The sequence below is a fragment of the Cyrtonyx montezumae genome, unplaced genomic scaffold (assembly GCF_038088225.1).
Source record: "Cyrtonyx montezumae isolate F1298 unplaced genomic scaffold, pur_monq_1.0 scaffold_0, whole genome shotgun sequence".
Taxonomy (NCBI): domain Eukaryota; kingdom Metazoa; phylum Chordata; class Aves; order Galliformes; family Odontophoridae; genus Cyrtonyx; species Cyrtonyx montezumae.
The window spans coordinates 13,419,224-13,440,588 of record NW_027071824.1 but is presented as its reverse complement, the minus strand read 5'-3'; the positions used below and the strand labels follow the sequence as shown (position 1 = coordinate 13,440,588).

At 42.0% G+C, this 21,365-nt stretch overlaps 2 protein-coding genes across 4 annotated transcripts in view; one reads left to right on the top strand and one right to left on the bottom strand.

Moving 5' to 3' along the window:
- The window catches only part of TTC7A (tetratricopeptide repeat domain 7A), a 158,911-nt gene extending 153,516 nt beyond the window's left edge, over positions 1-5,395 (bottom strand). For all 3 annotated transcript variants that reach the window (XM_065754827.1, XM_065754837.1, XM_065754846.1), the window contains exons 1-3: positions 5,216-5,395; positions 4,490-4,653; positions 2,741-2,909 (exon numbers count right to left, since the gene is read on the bottom strand). In XM_065754827.1, the coding sequence (XP_065610899.1) occupies positions 2,741-2,909; positions 4,490-4,653; positions 5,216-5,378 (496 nt within the window). In that variant the 5' untranslated portion in view covers positions 5,379-5,395. The remainder of the gene's footprint in view (positions 1-2,740; positions 2,910-4,489; positions 4,654-5,215) is intronic.
- A 306-nt stretch (positions 5,396-5,701) lies between these two features.
- On the top strand, positions 5,702-9,067 carry MCFD2 (multiple coagulation factor deficiency 2, ER cargo receptor complex subunit). Its single transcript, XM_065754984.1, has 4 exons — positions 5,702-5,782; positions 6,013-6,161; positions 6,874-7,033; positions 7,976-9,067. Exons 2-4 carry the CDS (start codon positions 6,022-6,024, stop codon positions 8,105-8,107), a joined length of 432 nt encoding a protein of 143 aa, XP_065611056.1. The 5' UTR covers positions 5,702-5,782; positions 6,013-6,021; the 3' UTR covers positions 8,108-9,067.
- The last annotated feature ends 12,298 nt before the right edge of the window (positions 9,068-21,365 follow it).

Below are 21,365 nucleotides of genomic sequence, written 5' to 3'. Positions count from 1 at the left end.
TCCAACCACCCATGAACTCACAACGCAGATTAATAAGGTCATTGCTAAGAATCACACTATCGTTAGTGCTCCAACTCAGTGTCTGGAGGACTGTGATGTGCTCCTCTCCTGTCAGTGCAGAGATTTAGGAACAGAACAAGCAGAAGCCATCCGCTTAGAAACTGAAAGAATCTTACTCTCTCTAACATTTATCCTGTATCCTGTCAGCAGCTCAAGCCCTAACAGTCATAAACAACTTCTTCATCCAATACACGAATGCATCTTGGTTGGAAGCCTATAGAGCAAGGCAAGCAAGAGAACTTCCATGTTCAACTTCTACAGCTCAATCATAGGGCTGCAAATTTGTATCACTTCTTACCATAACACCAATCTACCACCTGCTACCATTCCTCAGAGGCACCTCAGACTTAGCTAAGTGTCCATCCTTCAGTACTATGGAATTCAAAAGGTGCTCAAGCAATAGTTTTACTGTCTTGTGTTCCATTTTTTACCACATACTGCATTTGCACAGCTCCTGCCAAGCATATCCACCTCTTTCACTCTGCATTTTAGTTTGTTTCCAACATTAAAATGTTTAAGTGTGAATGCCTTTGATTTGATTTTTTTTCTTCCGTGACCATTCCTCCACTATCCTTGAAAACAGTACTACACACACAGAAACCAAGGTGGTTTCACATCTATACTATAAAGTGATAAGCTCTGGTGTGCTACTGGGTGAACATGGGTATTCTGACACGTTCCTATCATTAGGAAAGATCAGAATGAAAAATTAAGCAGAGAAAGGAAGTCCCTGAAATCCAAGCAGAAAAAGACAGGACTCTGGCTTTTCTGGACTGTTGCATTAGTGAACCCTGCAGAAATGTTAACCTTAGAGGAGGTTTCAGCTTGTATAAGCTAACAGCAGTTCAACCAGAGGCACTATGAATCAACAGAATTTCTACAGACACCAAATGAAAAAAAAAAGGGAATAAAAAAAGTCTTTATACTAACATATAAGTAAATTTTAAGTCATTCAAATTCATGCTCTGCTATTTGTCCTACAGCTGTAGCCTGGGCAGATGCATTTTGAAAGGAAAATGTAAATCCACACTGTTTCTGTCACAGTTTCCTCTGCAAGTTTCTAACACCTGCCTCTGTAAAACTGGTATGTCAATCACACAGAATGCAGAAACGGTCATCCTAGGAGTGAGCACTTTCTTCAGAGCTGAGCAAGCTCCATTCTGCTGGACTTTTTGGTCAAAAGTTTTGGTAGAATATCAAGGGACTTACTATATACCCCCGATATCCTGGCTAATCTGAAAATAATTGTCATGGAGGATTAACACTATGGAATGGGATGGCAAAGAGATGACATTGCAATAGTGGGAGCACATCATGGTTTACATACACACACACATGCAAAAAAAAAACATTTGTATTCCACACTAAACTGTTGGGAAAAAAAATAAAAAAAATTAAAGCCTGATCCTCTGAGGTAAACATTTCCGCTCCCTGTATCTTCATAAGGAAGCGTGGTCATCAACTACCACAGAAGTCTTCCAGGAGCAATGTTATTTTGTCAGCATTCATTCATACCTTGTTATTCTCTCATCTCACCAAAGGCCATATCCAATTCCCAGAAAGGCTGAGTACACCATTAGTCAGTCAATAAAAGCAAAAAACATCAACCACCCAAACAAAAAACCCTGCAAAAAAATGGACTAGTAGTCACTCACTCCTCTGTACCATGCAAGCATTAGTGCAAGTTACAAGTAAATTAGTCCTACTCCACAAAAGCTCATTAGCCAAGCAGTTCAACCAGTGCCACAGCAAACATAACCAAAGCAAGCAAGGCAGCAAAAACAGGTTTTCAAAAACAAAAAACAAACAACAACAAAAAGAAGGTGAACAAATGTGTGAGACCACGAAACACCCGAATTATTATCAGTAATATTAGCAGCCCAGGCAAACAGTATGTTGAGTATGTTGGGTTGATTTGGCATCACTCTTTTTACATACCAGTTGAAGGTATCTGATCATCACAGAGTTCTCATTCACCTAATTAGCTGGTGGAAATGCTGAAAAGAGTAGAAAGCAGTAGATAGGTAGCAGTACTTGAGCAACATTTATAAAGAAACCGAAAGCAAACAAAGGAGAAGGCTACTGATCTTTCCTCCCCCTCAAGTCAATAACCAACTAGAGCCTTCCTTTCATCAATTCAAAACTGAGACGCACCTTCACTATCGACAGAAACAGTTTTCATTAACAACTCTCAGCACAACATTTGTAGAAATAAAAAGGGAAGGAGACTCCTGTTTGTACATCAGGTCTGACGCTGCATGATGTACGCTGCAAAAATATACTACCTGCTTTGAAAGCACAAATCGCATTAGTTCAGAGTTTAAAGCTTGTTAACACTGTCCTTATTAATTTCACAGAAATCATTAACATTTAGAAGTGGATGAACTCTAAGAGAAAACACAGGCCCCAATTAAGCTGAATGCTTGATTTAGATTTTCCCCCAAACACAAGCATAGGTGCACTGCTGACTCACAGCCAACAGTTACCACACAATTTCCAATGTCAAGCTTTTCTTTGCAAGTCAGCCAATTTTAAAAACCATGGACTAAGACTCCATAATGCCTTTAAAATTAAACTACTCAGACCACAGCCAGTAGGATTTTCTAAAGGTACAGCACTGCCTTAATTCTGTTCCAGTCTTGGAACAACCTCAGCAGCACACTTCAAATATACACTTTACCTTTAATAACAAAGGCTTCAGCGACCAGACGCAGCATGTACAAACATTTATCTTTTGTTGAGAGGTCATCGATTCCTGCTTTTGCATACATGCTGATGGCATCTCTGTAGGATCCTTCTACATAATGAAGCTTTCCAAGGATCAGCATAGCTTCTGTCGTATACTTAGGCTGAAAAGGAGGTGGGGGAAAGAAAAGAGTGAATACATGGTAAAATAACAGCACAAATGAGGTACTTCAGAACAAATCAAGCAACTTAAAAATGCTTTATTCTTGACCTTGCCAGCTACACAGGTTGGAATAGGAAGGATTTAAGCGTCTACTGATTTTTGGGATATGCTAGTGAGAGCAGCAAAATACAAAGGCCAAGGAACTACTCTGAAGCAGCTGACTCTATTCTGTTCTTTTGCCAGCCACTCCTAACACATAAAAGCCTACCAGTGTCAGAACTAGCCATGTACACATCAAGTAAATCCCCTGCTTTAAAATTAGGAAGAAAGTGCTTTTTAGTCATCTGCTACCCTCTCCTCCATACATTTAATTAAATACCAGGAAAGCTCCCAAATTTTATCAAGGTAGAAATGGCAGATACACCATCTCTTTCTCTAACATTTGACAAGGTTCCTAAAAATGGAGAATATCCATACAAACTGACAAAGAAAAGAAAAACACAAAGCAACTCAGTAAAATACTAACATTCAGTCCTTTCTCACGCTTCAGAAAGCATAAAGTGGTTCCTAACCCTCTGCCCTTCTTTTCTCAACACACGCAGTCAGTATAGGCCCAATCCCATGTGAGTAGCTAAGTCATCACTAAGAAAGAAACAAACAAGAGTTGCAATTCCTGAAGCCAAACCTAACACCAAGACCTGAGAAAATTCAGTGGTCCTGTCCGATACTGGGGCTGAACTACAAACCTGGATGAATTACACTTCCTTCCCTAACCTTCTGTTTTTTAAATACACTGACTTTCAAGAAGTTAACAAGGAATACCCTGGGAAAAAAACAAAACAACAAAAAAAAACAAACGCTGAGCACGTGCTCCACAGCAAGCAATCAAAGTATAACATACACTTCTAGGATAACTAGCCTGTAAGTTTCAGGACCAAAAGTAATACAAGTCTAGAACTTCAGGCTGTTGTAATTCATAAGACTTCTTTTGCAACCGCGTGCCCAAAGACACCAGCAATCACTGATGCAGTCTTGAAACTCTCCTAAAGCTCTCCAGCTTAGTTGACGTGCAGCTACAAACTATGCACCCAGATCACAAAATAAACCTTCTCCGAAATAAATTTTCTCTGGCAGAGGCTGAGAACAATGCAAGGTTGTAACCCTGGACCTCCACTACAACCTCAGGCACCCAGCAGCTGCTCGTAGCAGGTCCCACATCCATGAGGAGCTGCTGAAGTGCACACACAGTCCCCTCAGCCCACAAGCAGCAAAAGGTGCAGCATATGAGCTTTCCCAGCAACACTGTTCTGTGGTCATGTCCCACTGCTGCCGAGAGCTTCACATCTTCCTAATAAATAAACAGTACATACATGTAGTAGTACATCATCTGTTTGGATGCACTACATCCATCAGAAGACATTGCAAAGGGGCACTGAACTACCAGTACATTAGAAATACCTATAAATACAGCACTGTACACAGAGGGACACAATAAGGCAACGTTAGCACCTCCTGTCAGGTTAACGAGTGCATGAGAACAGCACCAGATTAACAGGAATTACCATGACAGAGCCCACTTACTCGCAGTTTTCCTCTGATTAAGATATTGGTCAGACGCTGCTTAGCCTCACTCAGTTTTGGCTCACTCCTTTCTGTCAGTGGAATGGAGTCCTTCAGTTTGACAAAGTTTTCCTTCAAGCATTCTTCCAGCAGAGCTTCTGCAAGCAGCATACTCCCATAGTCCTCTGAAAGCACACATTAATCAACAAGACACATCGCTTAGTGTCGATCACTCAAGAATGGTTTTCTTTTTGGTAACTTTACAGTAGCGATTAAATAGCATTAAAGACAAGAATACACCATTCCAAGACACGGAAACAGTAACTCCTGGAGACACTAAGAAGTAAGTGGAGGGAGGGGGGGGGAGTTGCACTAACTTTGCGCAACTGGAAACCTCATGACACTTCCTTTTAACTTGAAGATTTCTCCCTGATAAGATCCTTTAGCTCTGACAGCACAGTTCATGCTGTGCTAGGGGTGACGTGGCTGCAAATCAACAGATAACGCCTTCAGGTCAACCGAACTCTCGTACGCTTCAGGGAGCGAGCGGAGGTCCCAACGGCGCTCCCAACGACAGCTGTGAGCTTCAGCCCGGACAGGAGCCCAGAAGCCAGCCGGCTCGGGGCACTGAGGCTTGGGGACGGGGGCTCCACCACAGCACTCCGCCGGGCGCGAAGACCCGCACACGGAGCGCCCCGCTCGGCCCCCCCGCAGCGGAGCTCCGACCCGCCGAGCGCGGAGGCTTACCCGTCTCCTCCGTGCCCCCCGCCGCCACCTTCCGCCGGGTGCGTGCCGGTGGCAGCAGCTGCTGCTGCACCAGGAGCCGAAGCTGCCCCCAGTGCCCCTCCGCCCGGCACCGCTCAATCTCCCCCTCCAGCTTCACATGCGACAGCAGGCTCTTGGCTGCCATCTTAACGCGCTCGGGCGCCCTGCGCCAGCCCAGCCCAGCGACAGCCCTGGGCTGAAAGACCATCCAAACGCGGCAAGACAGGACAGGACAGGACAGGACAAGACAAGACAGGACAAGGCGAACACAACTCCTTCCCAGGACGCCGTCGGACTGCGGGCCGCCTCTCTCCGAGCAAGCCACGCCTCCCGTGTAAAGCCACGCCCCTCATTGTGACCCACGCCCCCTTCCCTCCCCCTCCACCTGGTCGTCAGCGGGAGCTCCACTGTGACGTCCGGTTCGGCCAACGGACGGGGCTCGCGCGCTGCGCCTGCGCAGTAGCAGAGGGGCGGGCGTGATGGTGGCGGGCCCGGCGCGGGGCGGCTCCACCTGCTGGGCACGGCGTGGCGGCCGCCATCCGTCGGCGGGTGCGTAGCGGGGTCGGGTCGCGGTCCTGTTCTCTGGGCGCCGGGGAGGGGGGGATAAATAGAAACGACAGCTGCGCTGCTTTCACGGTGTCCCGATCGACGCAGGCACCGCGGTGCTGAACGCGACCTTCGGCCCCGTCACCGTGGGCAGGGCTGGGATTGTGGGGCTCGGCCGCGCCGTTTCATCCCGTTCTCATTTAGGGCCGCGCGCGTTTTTTCTTTTTCTCCAGGACGCCACGATGGTCCCCAGGAGCTTGAGGAGCCCTCTGCTGCTGTGCCTGCTGGCCGCATGGCTCGGCACTGTCCCGGCTGAGGAGACCCCGGCAGACAGCCCGTCCTCGCACGGCCGCCTCGATAGGAACTTGGTGCAGGATAAAGAGTAGGTGTTCCGTGCTCTGCAGCTGTAAACTCCTCGATGCTTTGCTCTGAAGTCGGGTTAGGTGAGCTGGGTTACAGCCCGGGACACCCCCTGCCTTCAGGGTGTTGTATCTGTAAGTGGAGTCAGAGATGAGGCATTCTTTCTAAGTTTATTAAGAGGCATGAGGTCTGGGAAGGCCTCTCTGGACCTTTAGCCCCGTTTGCAGTATGAATAATTACTAACAGGCGGTTTGCCTACCTAGATCAATATCATATAATCAAAGCTATATTTTAAAGAGGTAGGGGGAGAGTTTTATTCTTCCCTGCTTCTTCATACACAAAAGAGAGGTAGCAGTGTATAACATGCCCTGGTTCACGTTGGACTGGGAACAGTCTTCCTCAGGTTGCTGGGCTTTGGAAGACAGCCAGAGGGAGATTCAGGGCACTGCTTCAGTTGTTTCTATAATCTGTCAAGTAGGCCAGAAGAAAGAGGAGTAGCTGTCTAAGATATCAGAGGCCACTGCAGCACCTGTAACAAACAACCTTTGTACCCTCTTCATTCCAGTGTAAAAATACCTTTCAGTTGTAGGAAGTATGCAGGGTGTTTTAGAGATATGTAGTTCCCATGTAGCTGTTTGATCTATGGCTAAACTTTATGTAAATAGAGAATTAATAATTAACTGTTACGTTGTGTTTTGTCATGGGTTTTTTTTTGTTTTGTTTGTTTTCCATAGCCACATCATGGAACATTTGGAAGGTGTTATTGAAAAACCAGAGTCTGAGATGTCTCCTCAAGAGCTGCAGCTTCATTACTTCAAAATGCATGATTACGATGGCAATAATTTGCTAGATGGGTTAGAGCTTGCTACTGCTATATCACATGTCCACAAAGAGGTAGATGAATATTGTAATACTTTGTGTGTTTAGAAAACAGTTCTGAAAGGCAGCTTAATGTAATCTACAGTACATCTTCAGGGCAGTTACAGTACAACAGTTTGGCCTGAAAATGAGACTACCTATCTCCTGTTTGGTTTGACTTACAGAAGTCCTGGCTTCATCACAGTATTTCACATCACAGTGTTCAAGAAGACTCCATTGTAGTTCAATCTTCAGTGTGCATGAAGAGTGGAAGTGATTTGACAGAGAGGACACTTTGATAGGCAGAGATGGGGAGAAGAGAAAAATTATTCAAAATGGAATTAGGCTAAAACAAGGTTATGGCAGTAGCATGTGGTGATGCTGCAGGGCCTAAGGCTGCTGATTTCAACTCAGAAATGTTACTGCTGTGGCTACACAGAATGCAAGAGACTTCTTGTACGAACTTAATGTAACAGGAGCCAGTCATAGCATGCCTTTTTCTAAAGATATTTTCATCCCAACTATGAACATTTAAGGACAAATGGAGATATAACTGTCTTGGGAAGATAGTGCTAACACAGTACTCACACTGACCTTTCAAAAATTACAATTCAAAATATAACATGATAAATACATCTCTGGCCAAAAAAAAAACCCTACCTACATCAGGAACAGAATAATGGCTGTTTCTTGTGCAAAGGCCCCTTCTGTATTCCTCTTTGTTCCCAAGAGCTGATACTGAGAATTTTACTGTCTTTAAGCTACAGTGTACTTACCATACTGTTTTCTTCATTACTCAGTAGCTTGCAACTGGTAAAATTTGCTTATATTGAAATAAATAATTACATAAAACTTAGTGCCACATTAAACATCAAACATGAGCTGCTTAACAAAAACTAGTTGTCGGTAATCTGTCAAATGTGCCACTATGTGGGAAACACTGCTAAACTGTTAACTGTGTTGTTTCTGTTGTTGTAGGAAGGTGGTGAGAATACCCAGGCAATGAAAGAAGAAGAGCTAATTAGCCTAATAGATGACGTCTTAAGAGATGATGATAAGAACAATGATGGATACATTGACTATGCAGAATTTGCAAAATCACTGGAATGAGGTTTTGAGGGGGGCTTGTTTCTCCATCTAACCGAATGGAAATATGACCCAGTATAATGTGATTCATTAAACATGTCAACCTTTGTGCTGAGGTATTAGTGAGCTAAGGTGTGCTGGTCCCAGTTGAATTTGTTTGCAAATCGTATGTGTTAAGAGTCTGGCTATCTTGGAGTGATAGCTGTGTTTGACTAAGTGTAAGTACGTATTTGAATCTCGAGTCATGGAATCATCAAAATATTTCCACAGGCTACAGCTGGCAAACTCTTAAGCTTTATGTGAATGTTTAATACAATCAAATACAATCTAAATTCCTTTTTTTTTTTCTCCCATTGAATTATGTAAAACTTGTTTGCTTACATCTTCTATTCTAACTTAGGAAATACCTAGAGAAGGAAAGAAAAGAGGATGACTGCATAAAGTTGTATATCAAGAAGAAATTTCCTTCTCATTATTTTCAAAGGAAATTTTCATACAAGTATGGTGCTTGAAACAATTGTAGAAGAAAAGTGTTCTTTGTGTTTGAGGTTCATGTGATACCTTATGGACTATAACACTATCTTCAAAGAAATCGAGTATGTTTAAATACATGTACTTGATAGCATATCCTTACCCATTATATATAAATATATGTGATTTTCAATTTCTTCTCAACCTTCGTAAATTTACTTTTTATATTGTATTTTACTAATTTTTTCTCTACCTTTTGTGGTCTTAAGAGAATGGAAGTATTTTTATTTCATGTACAGTGTTGTATTAATGCTGCATAACACTTACTAGAATACCTTCTGCTATCTCATTTTGAAGGTCACACTAACTGTAAACCAGTTCAATACTGAACTTTCTTTTCAATTTGATTCTTCAAGTATTAGCCAGCAGGATAATCCGTGAGCAAGTAATGCTGCCTTGTTGAGGTTTAATTTCATATTTCTTGACACATAAATTACAGTGTTACTTTCAGGAGGTGTTTAATCACTGTTTGAAGATACTTGAATGTTTGTGAACAAACATGGTTCTAGGAATGTTTTCACTGTCCTGACTCAGTACTTGCTAGGTCAAGCAGTTTAAGGATATTAGACAATGATGTATTGCTGCTTTATTGATATTGGTAACTATAAAGCATAGCTGAAATCTTAAATTGCATTCGAACATTGTGAATAGAGAACCTAAATGTTAGCATTTCTGAAAATGCATAAAGAGCTATTTTCTGTACAAAATTATTCTTATACAAGAGAAACACATTTGTAAAAGAAATTATTCCATTTGTTAAATGTTTGTGCAATGGATCCTGTGTTGGACATTTTTTTCTAATTTTTTTTAATAACTTTTGTGGCCAGGGTTGTACATGCTGGTTGTACAAGCAATAAAAAGAAGTTGAGATTCTAGCACTTCAGGGCCAGCGTGTAATGTGGGAAGTTCTAGTGAGGCATGCTCTTAATTTTCCAATATAAAGTCCATCTGTGTTACTAGCAGTCATCTTAAAAACAAAAGTTGTCCTTTTTTTATTTCCATGGTAATACATTTGGAGTGACAGTTGAATCTGAGGAAAGTACAGAGAATCGTTTGTGGATAGGAAGGGAGGGGGGAGACAAGATCATGAGCTCTGAACATTTAAAGGTTGTTCATGTTCATAGACCAGGTAACTCTTAAGTGCTTATTTCATAAGGTTGGTTTTTTTTTACTTATATTGGACCAAGAAACTGACTTCTATGTTCAGCTCTTAAAAATCATTGTTTCCTTATCAAATGCAGTGGTCAGTGTGGCATGTAATTGCATAAACATCATATTTACTTAGTTATTAACAGTTATTCTATGTGGCAAGGGAAGCGTTGTATCAGGAGTAATGATGATAAATGCAGGTAATGTGGACAGCATTTTTTTACCAAGTAATTTTAACATGTTTTTGAGGAGTCAGAAACTTGTATAAATAGAGAAATTGCTTGCCAAAACAAAATTGTCATCTTTCATTTCACATTGCATGAAGAGACAGTAAAATTTCTGCTTTCTGCTTTCCTAGAAAGATGTACAGTTCTTGAAATATCCATGCTGAAACCTGCAGCATCGTGTCTTTAGTCGTCTTTCTAAAACAAAGACATCCATTTAATTAAGTGCACTTCAAGAGAAAAGGTTGTCAAACATTTTTTTAATTATTTTTATTTTTTGTAATTCAGGTAATTAGTGTGCTAGTTGTAACTCATTCAGTACCCTAAGTATGCTGGTATAGGTCATCCGAACATACATAAATTGAAAAACACTGTATCTAATATAGAAAACGAGAAGGATTCCCAAGTTAAAAATCTGCTTTACCTTCTGAAGAGCAGTACTATCTGTTTCACAGTTAGGATAATAAATGGATAGTAAAGCAGGAGAGGATTTTGATTTACTGAACGTTAACAGCATCCCTGTCAGAAACAGAAAACTAAGAGAAGCCTGTGCATAATCTTCACCTCTTCCAAGTCTATGATCTTTGGAAACTAGAATTAGTTTTCCCTATTAGAGAATACATTTGGCCTTGCATTACTGCACACTGTCCAGTTAAAGTATCTAGGTTGTCTGCTTTGACCTTAAACAATACTGCCTGATCTAGCAGCTAAAGAAAATACTTGAACTGATTCTTGAACCGCTCATAAAATGAGCTAGTGGTCACTGGTGTGTCTAGATCACAGTTAAATTGAGAAAAGTTTTTTAAGAGTGCAAATTATTAATGACAAAAATGCTTATAACAACTGTTCTGTTTGAAAACTATAACCTCAAAGAACCTTAGGTTTATTACAAAACAGCTAAATTTACAAATCCTAATCTCATCTAAAGCATTTTTTAAATACTAGCGTTCAAGTAGTAAAGTGGAAACTTAATTCAGGGATGGTGTTATTCTCAATAAAGCCACTAGATGGCGGATCAACACCACGTACTTGCTCTTGGCAGTATGGGAGTGCCGTGCATTTCTTTATAGTGTCAATCACTACTGTGAATACCAGCAAGGCCTGCTCCTCTGTCTTCTAACAGCAGCACACTGCCACTGTGGTGCGTAGCCAGGACTGGATACTGCTAATTCATTGTCATTGCTTAGGGAGTCAAACCTGCGTGAAGTGACAGTAAAACAACTGGGGTAATACAGACAGTAAAAACAGTAGTGTAACAGGAAAGCTTTATGAAGTGAGCACTAGGCCTGACTTGACTTCTTCGCCATCACTAGTTGGCCTACGGGAGGAACCACTGAGGAATCAACTGTAACAACGTTAAAGAACGTCAGAGGTCTTTAGTAGGACCTGAAGCCTTACTGTTTTTGAATCTCATGTTAGTAAGAATCTCTCATTATGAGGCATACTTACTGCATGAGCTGATCTTAAGATTAAACTTTTGCTTTAAGTACAGTTTACTGCTTTCTTCTTCATCTTCCCCATGACATTGTCATTGTCAGCTCTCTGCATCAAGAAACAATTCTAAGTTTTTAGCCAACAAATTAGAACAAGGATCATTACATACTTTAGCCTACATTATTTACCAGCACAAAGAGTCTGCGCTCTAAATGCTTCATTGGCACAGATAGCTGTTGGCATTGAATGAGATCTATTATAAAAGCTGTTATTTATGCCTTACAGAAAGTTTAAGTTCAGTTACATTTTTGTTCTTGCTCTTCATTCTAAATTCTGATACAACGTAAATCTTAAGAGCTAATACATGCTCTAATTGTCACTGCCTTCCTCAGCTGAGTGGCAGTTGTGCACTTAGGTAGAGGGCAGTGTAACATATGACTCAAAGTATAATGTCAGATATGACATTTTACAAGAAATCAGTTCTGCAGTGAACATAGCGTCAACCTCTGTCACTTAATCCCAGTGACTGACAGCAACAGATATCAAGAAGGCAGATGTCAGTAAACACAGAGAATGGGTAGGGAAGATCTCATAGAAGGCAAATCTCGGGGAAAAACAAATTACAGAGAGCTGTCAGCTCCTTCAACAAATGCTAATAAGAAACCAATTGCAAGCTACACCAGTTTGGAGGAAAGTAAGGAAATTCAGCACAAGTCAGCTTATTTATAACATTCTAATTGACCACAAGCATGAGAGAGATATATCTGTAACAAAGAAACTAGGTCAGCTGGTGGAGAACCTAGCACAGTATGCCATCCAAACGTGCATATGTGCATATCATAGTGTCAGAGAATGGCTTAGGGTGGAGGGGATCTTAAAACTCATCTAGTTCCAAACTCTTTGCCATGGGCAGGGCTGCCACCCACCAACTCAGGCTGCCCAGTGCCCCATCCAATCTGGCTTCAAACACCTCCAGGGAGGAGCCATCCACAATCTCTCAGGGTGATCTGTTTCATCATCTTACTGCTCTCTCAGTGAAAAACTTCTTCCGAACATCTGACCTAAATCTCCCCTCTTTCTTTATAGAGCCATTCCTCCCTGACCTGTTACTATCAGAGCATGTAAAACATCAGTCTTCCTCCTGCTCATAAACACTCTTCAAGTACTGGAAGACTGCAGTGAGGTCTCCTCAGAGCCTTCTCCAAGCTAAACAAGCCCACCTCCCATCAACATTTCTTCATAGGAGAAATGCTCCAGCCCTCTGATCATTCTTGTGACCCTCCTCTGGACCCACTCCAGCAGCTCCAAAACGTTTGTGCTGGGGGGCCCAGGTCTGGACACAGTACTCCAGATGGGGCTGCACAAGGACAAAGCAGAGGGACACAGCCACCTCCTTCTCCATGCTGGCCACCTAAAAAAATAATGTTCAAAAAGAAAGATTAATAGTCTTCAACTAGCAGCAATAAAGTCAGTTATTCAGTTGCAGAGGACAGCTGGGAGGACAGACAGTCTTGCTGCACTCAGTTATGTGTTGTGTGACAGAGCAGTCTGCAACCAGGAATCTCCTGCTTAGTCTTGGCAGCCTGTGCCCAGTGCTACAAAGTCCAAGTCAATGCCCTGCCAAGTTTCTACTGAGCACATTCAAGGTGTGATTGTCAAGAGCCAGAAGTGGACTCTTTGAAACAGAAAGAGCTTGGGATGGAAATGTAGCCATGACTCTAAGATAATGTTTCACTTAGGATTTGAGCCCTAGCTCTGAACGACAAAGAGAAGACAAAAAAAAAAAAAAAGATAAAGAAAAAGGCTAGTAAGATTTTTTTAAGTGACAAAGTGAACTCCTAGCCCTGTTTTTAGCAAATAGTCAACTATTTTTGCTGAGACTGAGAATATATTGCAAGAACATCCACACTGAGTTAAAGCAAAGGTTCATTTAGCCCAACAGCTTGTCTCAGTAGTGGCCAAGAACAGATGCTGATGGAATAATAAAGAACAGAGAAAGCATATGGTCATACTTTTCACAAATACATTCACAGGTTCCAGCAATTTGTGGCTCAGGGACTTGACTGCAACTACAACAAAAAACCACTAAAGTCTGAAAGATCAAGGCTTAAATGTTAAAGTCAGGCAACGCTGCTAACTGCAAACAAGATCTTATGGAACATGGGCAGTGTCCCACAGTCAGTGGTATGTACTGGGCAGACTTTACTGTTGACATTGCTAAGCCATGACCTTCAGTGTAAGCTAAGTGCATGATGCACCAGTGATCCCAGAGAACCACATTAATGCAGTGGTATATCACAACTACACTGTTTCTAGATATCACATGCTTCTTATCTAATGGGAAGCTTTCAAAATCATCTAACGGTTCTGTCTACTTCTGGTTTTGGTCACACTTCAAGAACCACATTTAAAAATTACCCAATTTTGAGAAAGCGAAAACCATGTATTTTGAAATAAATCCTCTTTAAGAAACACAACAATATGCCTCAGAACTTATTTTGTCATAAAACAGAAATAAGCCACAAACACAAAAATATTGACTTAAGTGCCATCATCTGTGGCTCGCAGCCACTGGAGACTGACATATTGGCACAAATCATGGCAGGTATGATGTTCTGTTCCAGGAAGAGAACTGAGATGGGTAGAAATACGATTTGAATGCCAGTCCCTTTGGGAGATGTTTTCAGGGACTTTGCAGAAGCGACTGTAAAACCACGCTGTCAGACTCAGCATGGATTGGAGTGGGAGTCAGGAAATGCACTGGTGAGGATTTTAGGCAACAATGCATTCATTTAAGACTGGTTGAAGAGAAGGAATGTGTATGCTTAGGAGGCGTGAGGGGTTGGTTAGAAACCTCACATTTACCATCATAAATTTATGAACATGTTGGCACTGACTAGTGAAGTTTAGATCTCCAAAGAACACATAACACGTATACATACACCAAGGAGGAAACCACTTTCAGTAACCAAATAATTCTGTCACCAGGCAGCCTAAAACTACTCAAAGGCACCATTTCTGGCCAAGACCAACAGATTTAAAATATTTTTTTGAAACTCTAGGCAAATGAATTTTCAGGATATGACAAGTCAAAAAGTCTTTAGGAAAATCTCCAAGCAGATGATCTCATTTTTTAGCTGTCATATCTCTTAAACACCTTGACCAGTTTCCTTCAACTCTTCCAAAAAATCTGTCCCAGAATAAGATTATGCCTGTGAAGTTGTAGGTGTATAGGGCTAATTTTGGCAGAGACTGGAATAGGAATAAAATCAAGTTTATAATGGAAACCTAAGGACATCTGCAGTTTACTGAATACTGTTCACTGTGATCTATACAATGCATGACCTTTCCATTGCAGCAAAAGTATAAAGTGCTTTTATTACTAACAAGGGAAAAGACTACTTCCCCCGTGTGACGTCCTACCTATGAGATTAAAAGTCCTGGCAGGTCATGCAAATATTTTTGCTTCCTCCCACTAAAATGTTTATAGGATCCAGATTCATTTCCTATGGTCTGGCTTCAGGATTTTTGCAGACCATTACACAATGTTGGCATGCAGAATGATGGCAAGTTCTGACTGCAGCTGTGTCTCTACCACAGGCCTTATTAAAATTGTAACATGTCACTGAGATGCCCAACTAGCTTTAAATCAGTCAGTGAAGATACTGCTACCACCGTATCAATGGCATTATAGAACAAAGCACAACAGCAAAACCCAATATAAATGCTGAGTACGGTAAGCAGCTTATACTTTTCGCAGGCCATGCTGAACACTGTGTTCCTGGGACAGTGTTACTAATTGGACCCAGAGTAGCTAGTTAAATGGTGATTTGGGTATGAGAGGGCAAGCTCTACACCATCTGAAACACAGCTCTCACACAGTTTTTACCACGATCTGGAAACTTTCTAGCTTGTGTAATGGCTAAGGGAGAGCTCCTCTAAGATCTTTAACACAAGCTTTCTCAGATTCTTGTGGACATTAAAGATCCTTCCTGGGGGCTTGTAAAGCTCCCTCTAGTAAAAACAGTTTAGGGCATGAGAAAGGCGTATACCAGCTGCTGATCAGAGAGTACATTTCCTCCAGAGTGCAATTGAGCTCCACCTGCAGATACTACTCCCAGAAACAGCACATCATCTTCAAAATTATTCTGTGTTCACTGAATATGATGCCACTGCTGACCCTCATCCATAGCACTCGTTGCTGGTCACCAAAAAGCTTCTCAGCAAAAAAGCCTAACCTGGAGGCAAATCAGTCCAGCCTGAAAGCTCTTCTTACTGACATCACCAGTATTGGTTGAAAGTGCAGGAGAAAAATGGTTTCCCTGGACCAGATGAAGTTCTTCCTAAATGCTACCAAGCTCACTCACCTCATGAGCTAGCATCTTCAGACTGGTACTTGGATTAGCACAGAGATCTGTAAATCTGATCCTGATGCCATTTGATATGGAATGTTGATCAGGACTACAACAAACACACAAGAGTGGAGAAGGTGAAGGATAAGATAAAGAGAGCTACAAGCAGTCATACACACCCAAACTCAAGATGTTCTCAACCATAAAACAGTAAATGCCACCCTCCCACACTCTACTCCCTATTAATGTAATCTCAGACTGCTAGAAGCAACTTCTGTCTACACACCACAGGCTTCAATATTGGACTAAGTATATCAGGATACCAAAGTACAGCCTCAGAATGTTGGTCTTTTGGGGAAAGGTTAAAACTGTCAAGAACATCTACCAAGATGAGAGACCAGCATATGAAATCTCTTGCACCCACGCTGTTGAGCTGCTATTCCAGCTTCAGGTTAAGCACAGACCACTGGGGAGCACCTCACCCCAGATGTTTTTCCTGATCACTCAAGAGAAGACATATGTATAGTTAATCTCTGAAAAGTTGTGTCTGAGTTGACTTTTCACTTTTACACAAGCTTGGAAATGCCATGAATATTCATCTCAGCCCTTCCACATACAGAAATTCAGTTTGCGGTGACATATGGTAGGGAAAATTTCAGCTCAAGGAGCTGAAGCCTGGCAAAATCATAAACAATCAGAAACAAGGCCTTCTAATGGAAACTGTTACACAGTCATAGCTATTGGGCCACTGTCATCTTCACAGCCAGAGAGTGATTTAATCTGTCTGTTATGAGAGAACTAGGAGTGATGAATAGGTCTTTGTATTCATTCTCAGCAAGTACGTACCCAGAATGACATATGATGTGGGTTGTTTTTTTTGTTAGTCCGCTGGATCTTTAAAGAGCCAAGAGCTTGCACAATGTGGCTGTCCAAAGCAGTACCACAAAAAATATCATCCACTTTCAAAAAGATGGTTTCCAAGTTGGCTGATTGCATCCCTCATCCACAATTTCGTTACCTATGCAACTCACCAAGAAGGGAGCCTGGTTTAGGCCTCAGATAAAGCCACTCACACTGGTCACACTGCTTCTAACCAGGATGGCACAAGGACATAACTGTAGCTTGTCTGTGGCTTGGCAGCACAAGAAAGCACAGCCACAGGGCTCCTCCTCAGAACCATGCTGCTTAGAACTAGGGTTGACAAAGATTACTACATGCTACCTATACTACAACACCTCCCTCCCAGGTCATGCACATCTTCTAAACTCACCTGTGTTGCAGCTAGTGTAAATTGCATTTCATTTTGGCACCACACCCAAAGATGTTATCTGCCATTCAGATGAATATGGCCTATATATTTTTCTCTTACGTTTGCAATGAGTTATTTATTAGTCCTTAATCCCAGTACGAACAAAGTGATTAAACTTCATTTAGACTTCAAGCAGAAGCTAAACACCCTCAATGATATTTTACTTCTTTCTCCATTTATTGAGCTGTTCTTATACACACATTCTCTTGAGACTTAATGGTGAACTGATCTTGGGGGAAGACACAGCAGAGAACAGATTTGTGTGGGCTGACTGTGTTGGTGGTGTTGGATTTGAAAGGGGGAGGGCACAGCTGATTCCACTAGATCTGAGGTGTAGAAGCAAGATTTTACAGCCAGGGCACAAAGACTTGGCTGCTAGCTGTGCTGATGATGTCTTGTCCCAGTAGAGTATACTGCCATAACCAGAGAAAGTTGGGAAATATTTCCCTCTCCCTTTTTTTCAGGTCACAAGTAGGTTTATGGGGGAGCACCCATATTCCATTCCCAGTGAGCAGTTGGGCTCAAGACCCTATGCATCTCTACTCTGGAGTATCATGAAAGACTTGAACAGTGTTGCCCGTCACTACCAGAAAGCACACCATTCACCAAGGAGCAGAACTGTCAGGGCTGGTTCCTAACTCTAAACTTATCTGGCAATTGGCCAGGAAACTTGAAGTGCTGATAAGCCACAGACTACAAGTAGGCACTTAAATCCATCCCTACTCAATGAAATGATAGGAATGGTGTACTTAAAGCTAACAGTGTGCTTGAGTGCTTCTCTGAAAGGCATAAACCTTGAACTGAGGTGGTTGGTCAAGGATAAGTGATAAGGGGAGTTGGGAGCATTCAGCTACAGTCATTAGTTCAGAAGGTGCAAGATAGGTTCTACTCTTTAGCATGAGTGAAGCCAGTTGCATTTGGGAACCAACAGTCTTGAGGAGAAAACAGACCGGGACACCTAACAGCTGTAGCATTTCCCATTAAAATAGTGTTGAGAATGATCATGCATACTGTACCTGTGAAGATACAAGTCACTTCAAGCAGTTAATAGGTTCACTGAACAACCACCAACCCAGATAATTAGATTGAAAGTACAAGCTTCTCAGTCTATTCTTTTCTTTTGATAGACGTCTCCCAGAAGTCAAGTATGATTTTCACAAGGCGAGATAATAAGCTGTCTGTTGTAGGAAGCCTGGAGTGAACCACACAGAAAATCAACAGTCTGAAAACAAGGAACATGTCAAAATGCAGAATCAGTCACTTTAAAAATAAAATGAGAGTGATTTGAACAAGTAAGCTTTGGCTTATAGGTACTATTCTAAGTAATCAACAAAATAGGAAAAAATTGATATGAAACTTGCTGAAATGAACTCCTGATTTGTATTTGCCCAGTGTCACTGCTTGCTTTCTAGGCCACACTATTTCATCTCCAGTAGACATCAAGTTAGAGAAAGGAGAAAGGTCTCACTGGGTCAGAAGCTGATGGCCCTGGGGCTGAGGTGGGGCCCAGACCAGGTGGGGTACCCTGGGGAGTGGGCAGCAATATCAGGACCCAGTAGTACTTCCAATACTCTGGCAGCCATAGCCCAAGTGCCTAAATGATGACACGGTTTGTAGAGTCAGAGGAAAGTTGTGCTGTGTCCAGCTGTTTGACAGCAAATCCAGCATTGCCATTGAAGGGAAGATGCAAACTCCCTTGATCTACATGGTAAAGTTGTCCTAAACAGGGAGGTGTTGTTACCTGCAAAGCTGGTGTTAACCCAGCAGCTCCTGTCCTAACAATGGAAAATAGTTATTTCATGTCCTCAGTTGAAAAAAGCCATTCTCATCAGCCTCTGCTGCTTCATTCCTATCCTACTCTGGGACTGACTGTGATTGCCCTTCCCAAGAGAGGAAAGGAGGATGTTGGACACCTGAGGCTAATCATCACTTCCTTAGCAAAACAGTTACCTCAAAGAAGATCAGAAACCTGGGTTTATTCAGGTGGAATATTCTGCATGAAGCCTTTATGTTATTTTTTCTTGAGCAGTGAGAGTCAAAAATTTATTTGCGAGTGACAGTTTGGGTTGCTGGGCTTTAGTGGTTCTTATTTTTCTCCCCTCAGTGATTTGTGCCAACTGTTACTTCATGAATATGGAATACACAACTTCTAGCCTTTCCTTGCTGGTGTGAAGTAAGAGTTTGGCACGTGTTGAAAACAACAAGCAGAAATTAACTTGCTCTCTCCCATCTTCGATGTCAATAACTGCCAGTAATTATTTGGAGTATTAAACACAGTCATCTTGCCGTCACCTTAATTCTCCACATTAAAAAGGGATTATATAACAAATTAGTCTGATTTAGTCTATCTTCCAGGGACTTACTCAGTGGTTCACTCTTCTTTATTAAATTAACAGTTGGAGAAGCTTTGGCTTACAGATATGTTATGAAATCCTTCCCAAGTTCAGACCACTGGTGCTAGGAATTACTCAAGTGCTTACTGCTCTGGAACCAACTCCTTGTTATTTGCAGAGCCTGAACTCCTGCTGACCCACCACACAGTGAAAACACTCTAGTAGACACTTGTAATCTGATCTTTTGATATTCACCTTCCAATTTAGAACAAGTGATCCTCAGTTCACCAGGGTCTTAGAGTCTCTCAACTCTTTCCCCTGCTTGTTTATATTTAAACTAAAGTTCAGACTTGGGGAATGTGACAATGGAGTCTCTACTAATTCTCTCTCTTGTGATGGCTTAGCGAGGAGTAGCAGTTGCAAAGCACAGCTAGATCCCTTTCTATCAGTTGTGTGAGGACATCTCCATTGCATTCAGTGCTCACCAGAATGAAAAGTTGCAAACACAGAGTCTTATTCCTCCATGGCTTAATGAAGTCTGTTGGTGGTTAGTCATATGAAAGTCTGACGCAATGCCCACCGCAGCCAAAGGCTGTTTTTCTTCTGGCTTTATAGACTTTGGATCACTGCCTTGCTCAAAACACTAAACCTGTGAGTATTTCAACCTCTAGGGTCAAAACCCATTGTTTTCTGCATTCTTTGCCTCTATTTGTAAAAAATTCATGTCACCAGTACAATGCTAGATTTGATGGTAATCAGACCTGTGAAATAGTACAGAAATGATCATTTACTTCAGTTTTCTTTCTTTCTTCCTTTCTTCCTTCCTTCCTTCCTTTCTTCCTTCCTTCCTTCCTTTCTTCCCTTTCCTTCCCTTCTCTTCTATCACTTTCTCCTTTGAGGGTAAAGAAGCAATTGCTTCAGATGACCCCTTCTCATATTATTTGCTTGTGAAAGGTGTTGGCCTGAAACTTGGTCTTACCAAGTTTACCTATTCATCTGCTTTACATTTTATTTACATCTACTGTACAGGCAAGGAAGGGGGCCTGTAGAATCATACAATGCTTAGAGCTGGAAGGGACCCTTAGAGACCACTTAGTCCAATTCCCCTACAGTGAACAGCGACATGCACAGCTAGATCAGGTTGCCCAGGGTCTGATCCAACCTCACCTTTGAAGTCTCCAGGAATGGGGCATCAACTAGATCTTGGAGCAACCTGTTACAGTGCCTCACCACCCTCACTGTAAAAGACTTCTTCCTTAAATCCAAACTAAATCAACCCCCTTTAAGCTTGAAGCCACTTCCCCCTGTTCTGTCACCACAGACCCTGCTAAAGAGTCTGTCCCCTTCTTTCCTGTAGCTTCCCTTTAGATACTGAAAGGCCGCACCACAATCATGTCACCTTGGAGCCTTCCCTCCTCTGGGCTGAACAGGCCCAGCTCTTTCAGCCTGTCCTCATAGGAGGGTTGTTCCATCCGTCAGATCATTTTTGTGGCCCTCTCTGTCCTCACTGCCTTTGCAGTCCTAAAGGACTAATTGTTGAGGACACCTCTGAGTTCTGCCCACCACTGGAGATTTCACAGTGCAGACTTGCATTCATGTCTACCTCACATGGGACTTTACATGTTGGCCACAGCTGGTGAAAGCTATAGGTAAGCCACATGTGGAGGTGTCTGTGCTCCCATTCAGTCAACAAAACAGAATACAAAGAAAGAAGAAATATAACCTCATGTTTTCAAAGTTACTGATACATACAACTACTGATTGCAATAAAGAAATGTTCTGGTTAAATCTGCCTTATACTGCAAGGAACAATTCTTACCTGGCAAGGTTTGTAAAGCACAACGGCTTTAAAAAATCCTTCTTAGCTTTGATTTCAGTCATTGTCTTATTTAGGCTATATACCTTCTCTTTCCACATGCAGTCACCTCACAATCTGTTAACTCACAGCTT

What these genes read in the sequence shown, in the direction of transcription:
- MCFD2 (XM_065754984.1), top strand. Translation starts at nt 6,022, where the DNA reads ATGGTCCCCAGGAGCTTGAGGAGCCCTCTGCTGCTGTGCCTGCTGGCC. An exon ending in AACTTGGTGCAGGATAAAGA is followed by an intron (nt 6,162 to 6,873) that starts GTAGGTGTTCCG and finishes TGTTTTCCATAG; the next exon opens with CCACATCATGGAACATTTGG. An exon ending in TATCACATGTCCACAAAGAG is followed by an intron (nt 7,034 to 7,975) that starts GTAGATGAATAT and finishes CTGTTGTTGTAG; the next exon opens with GAAGGTGGTGAGAATACCCA.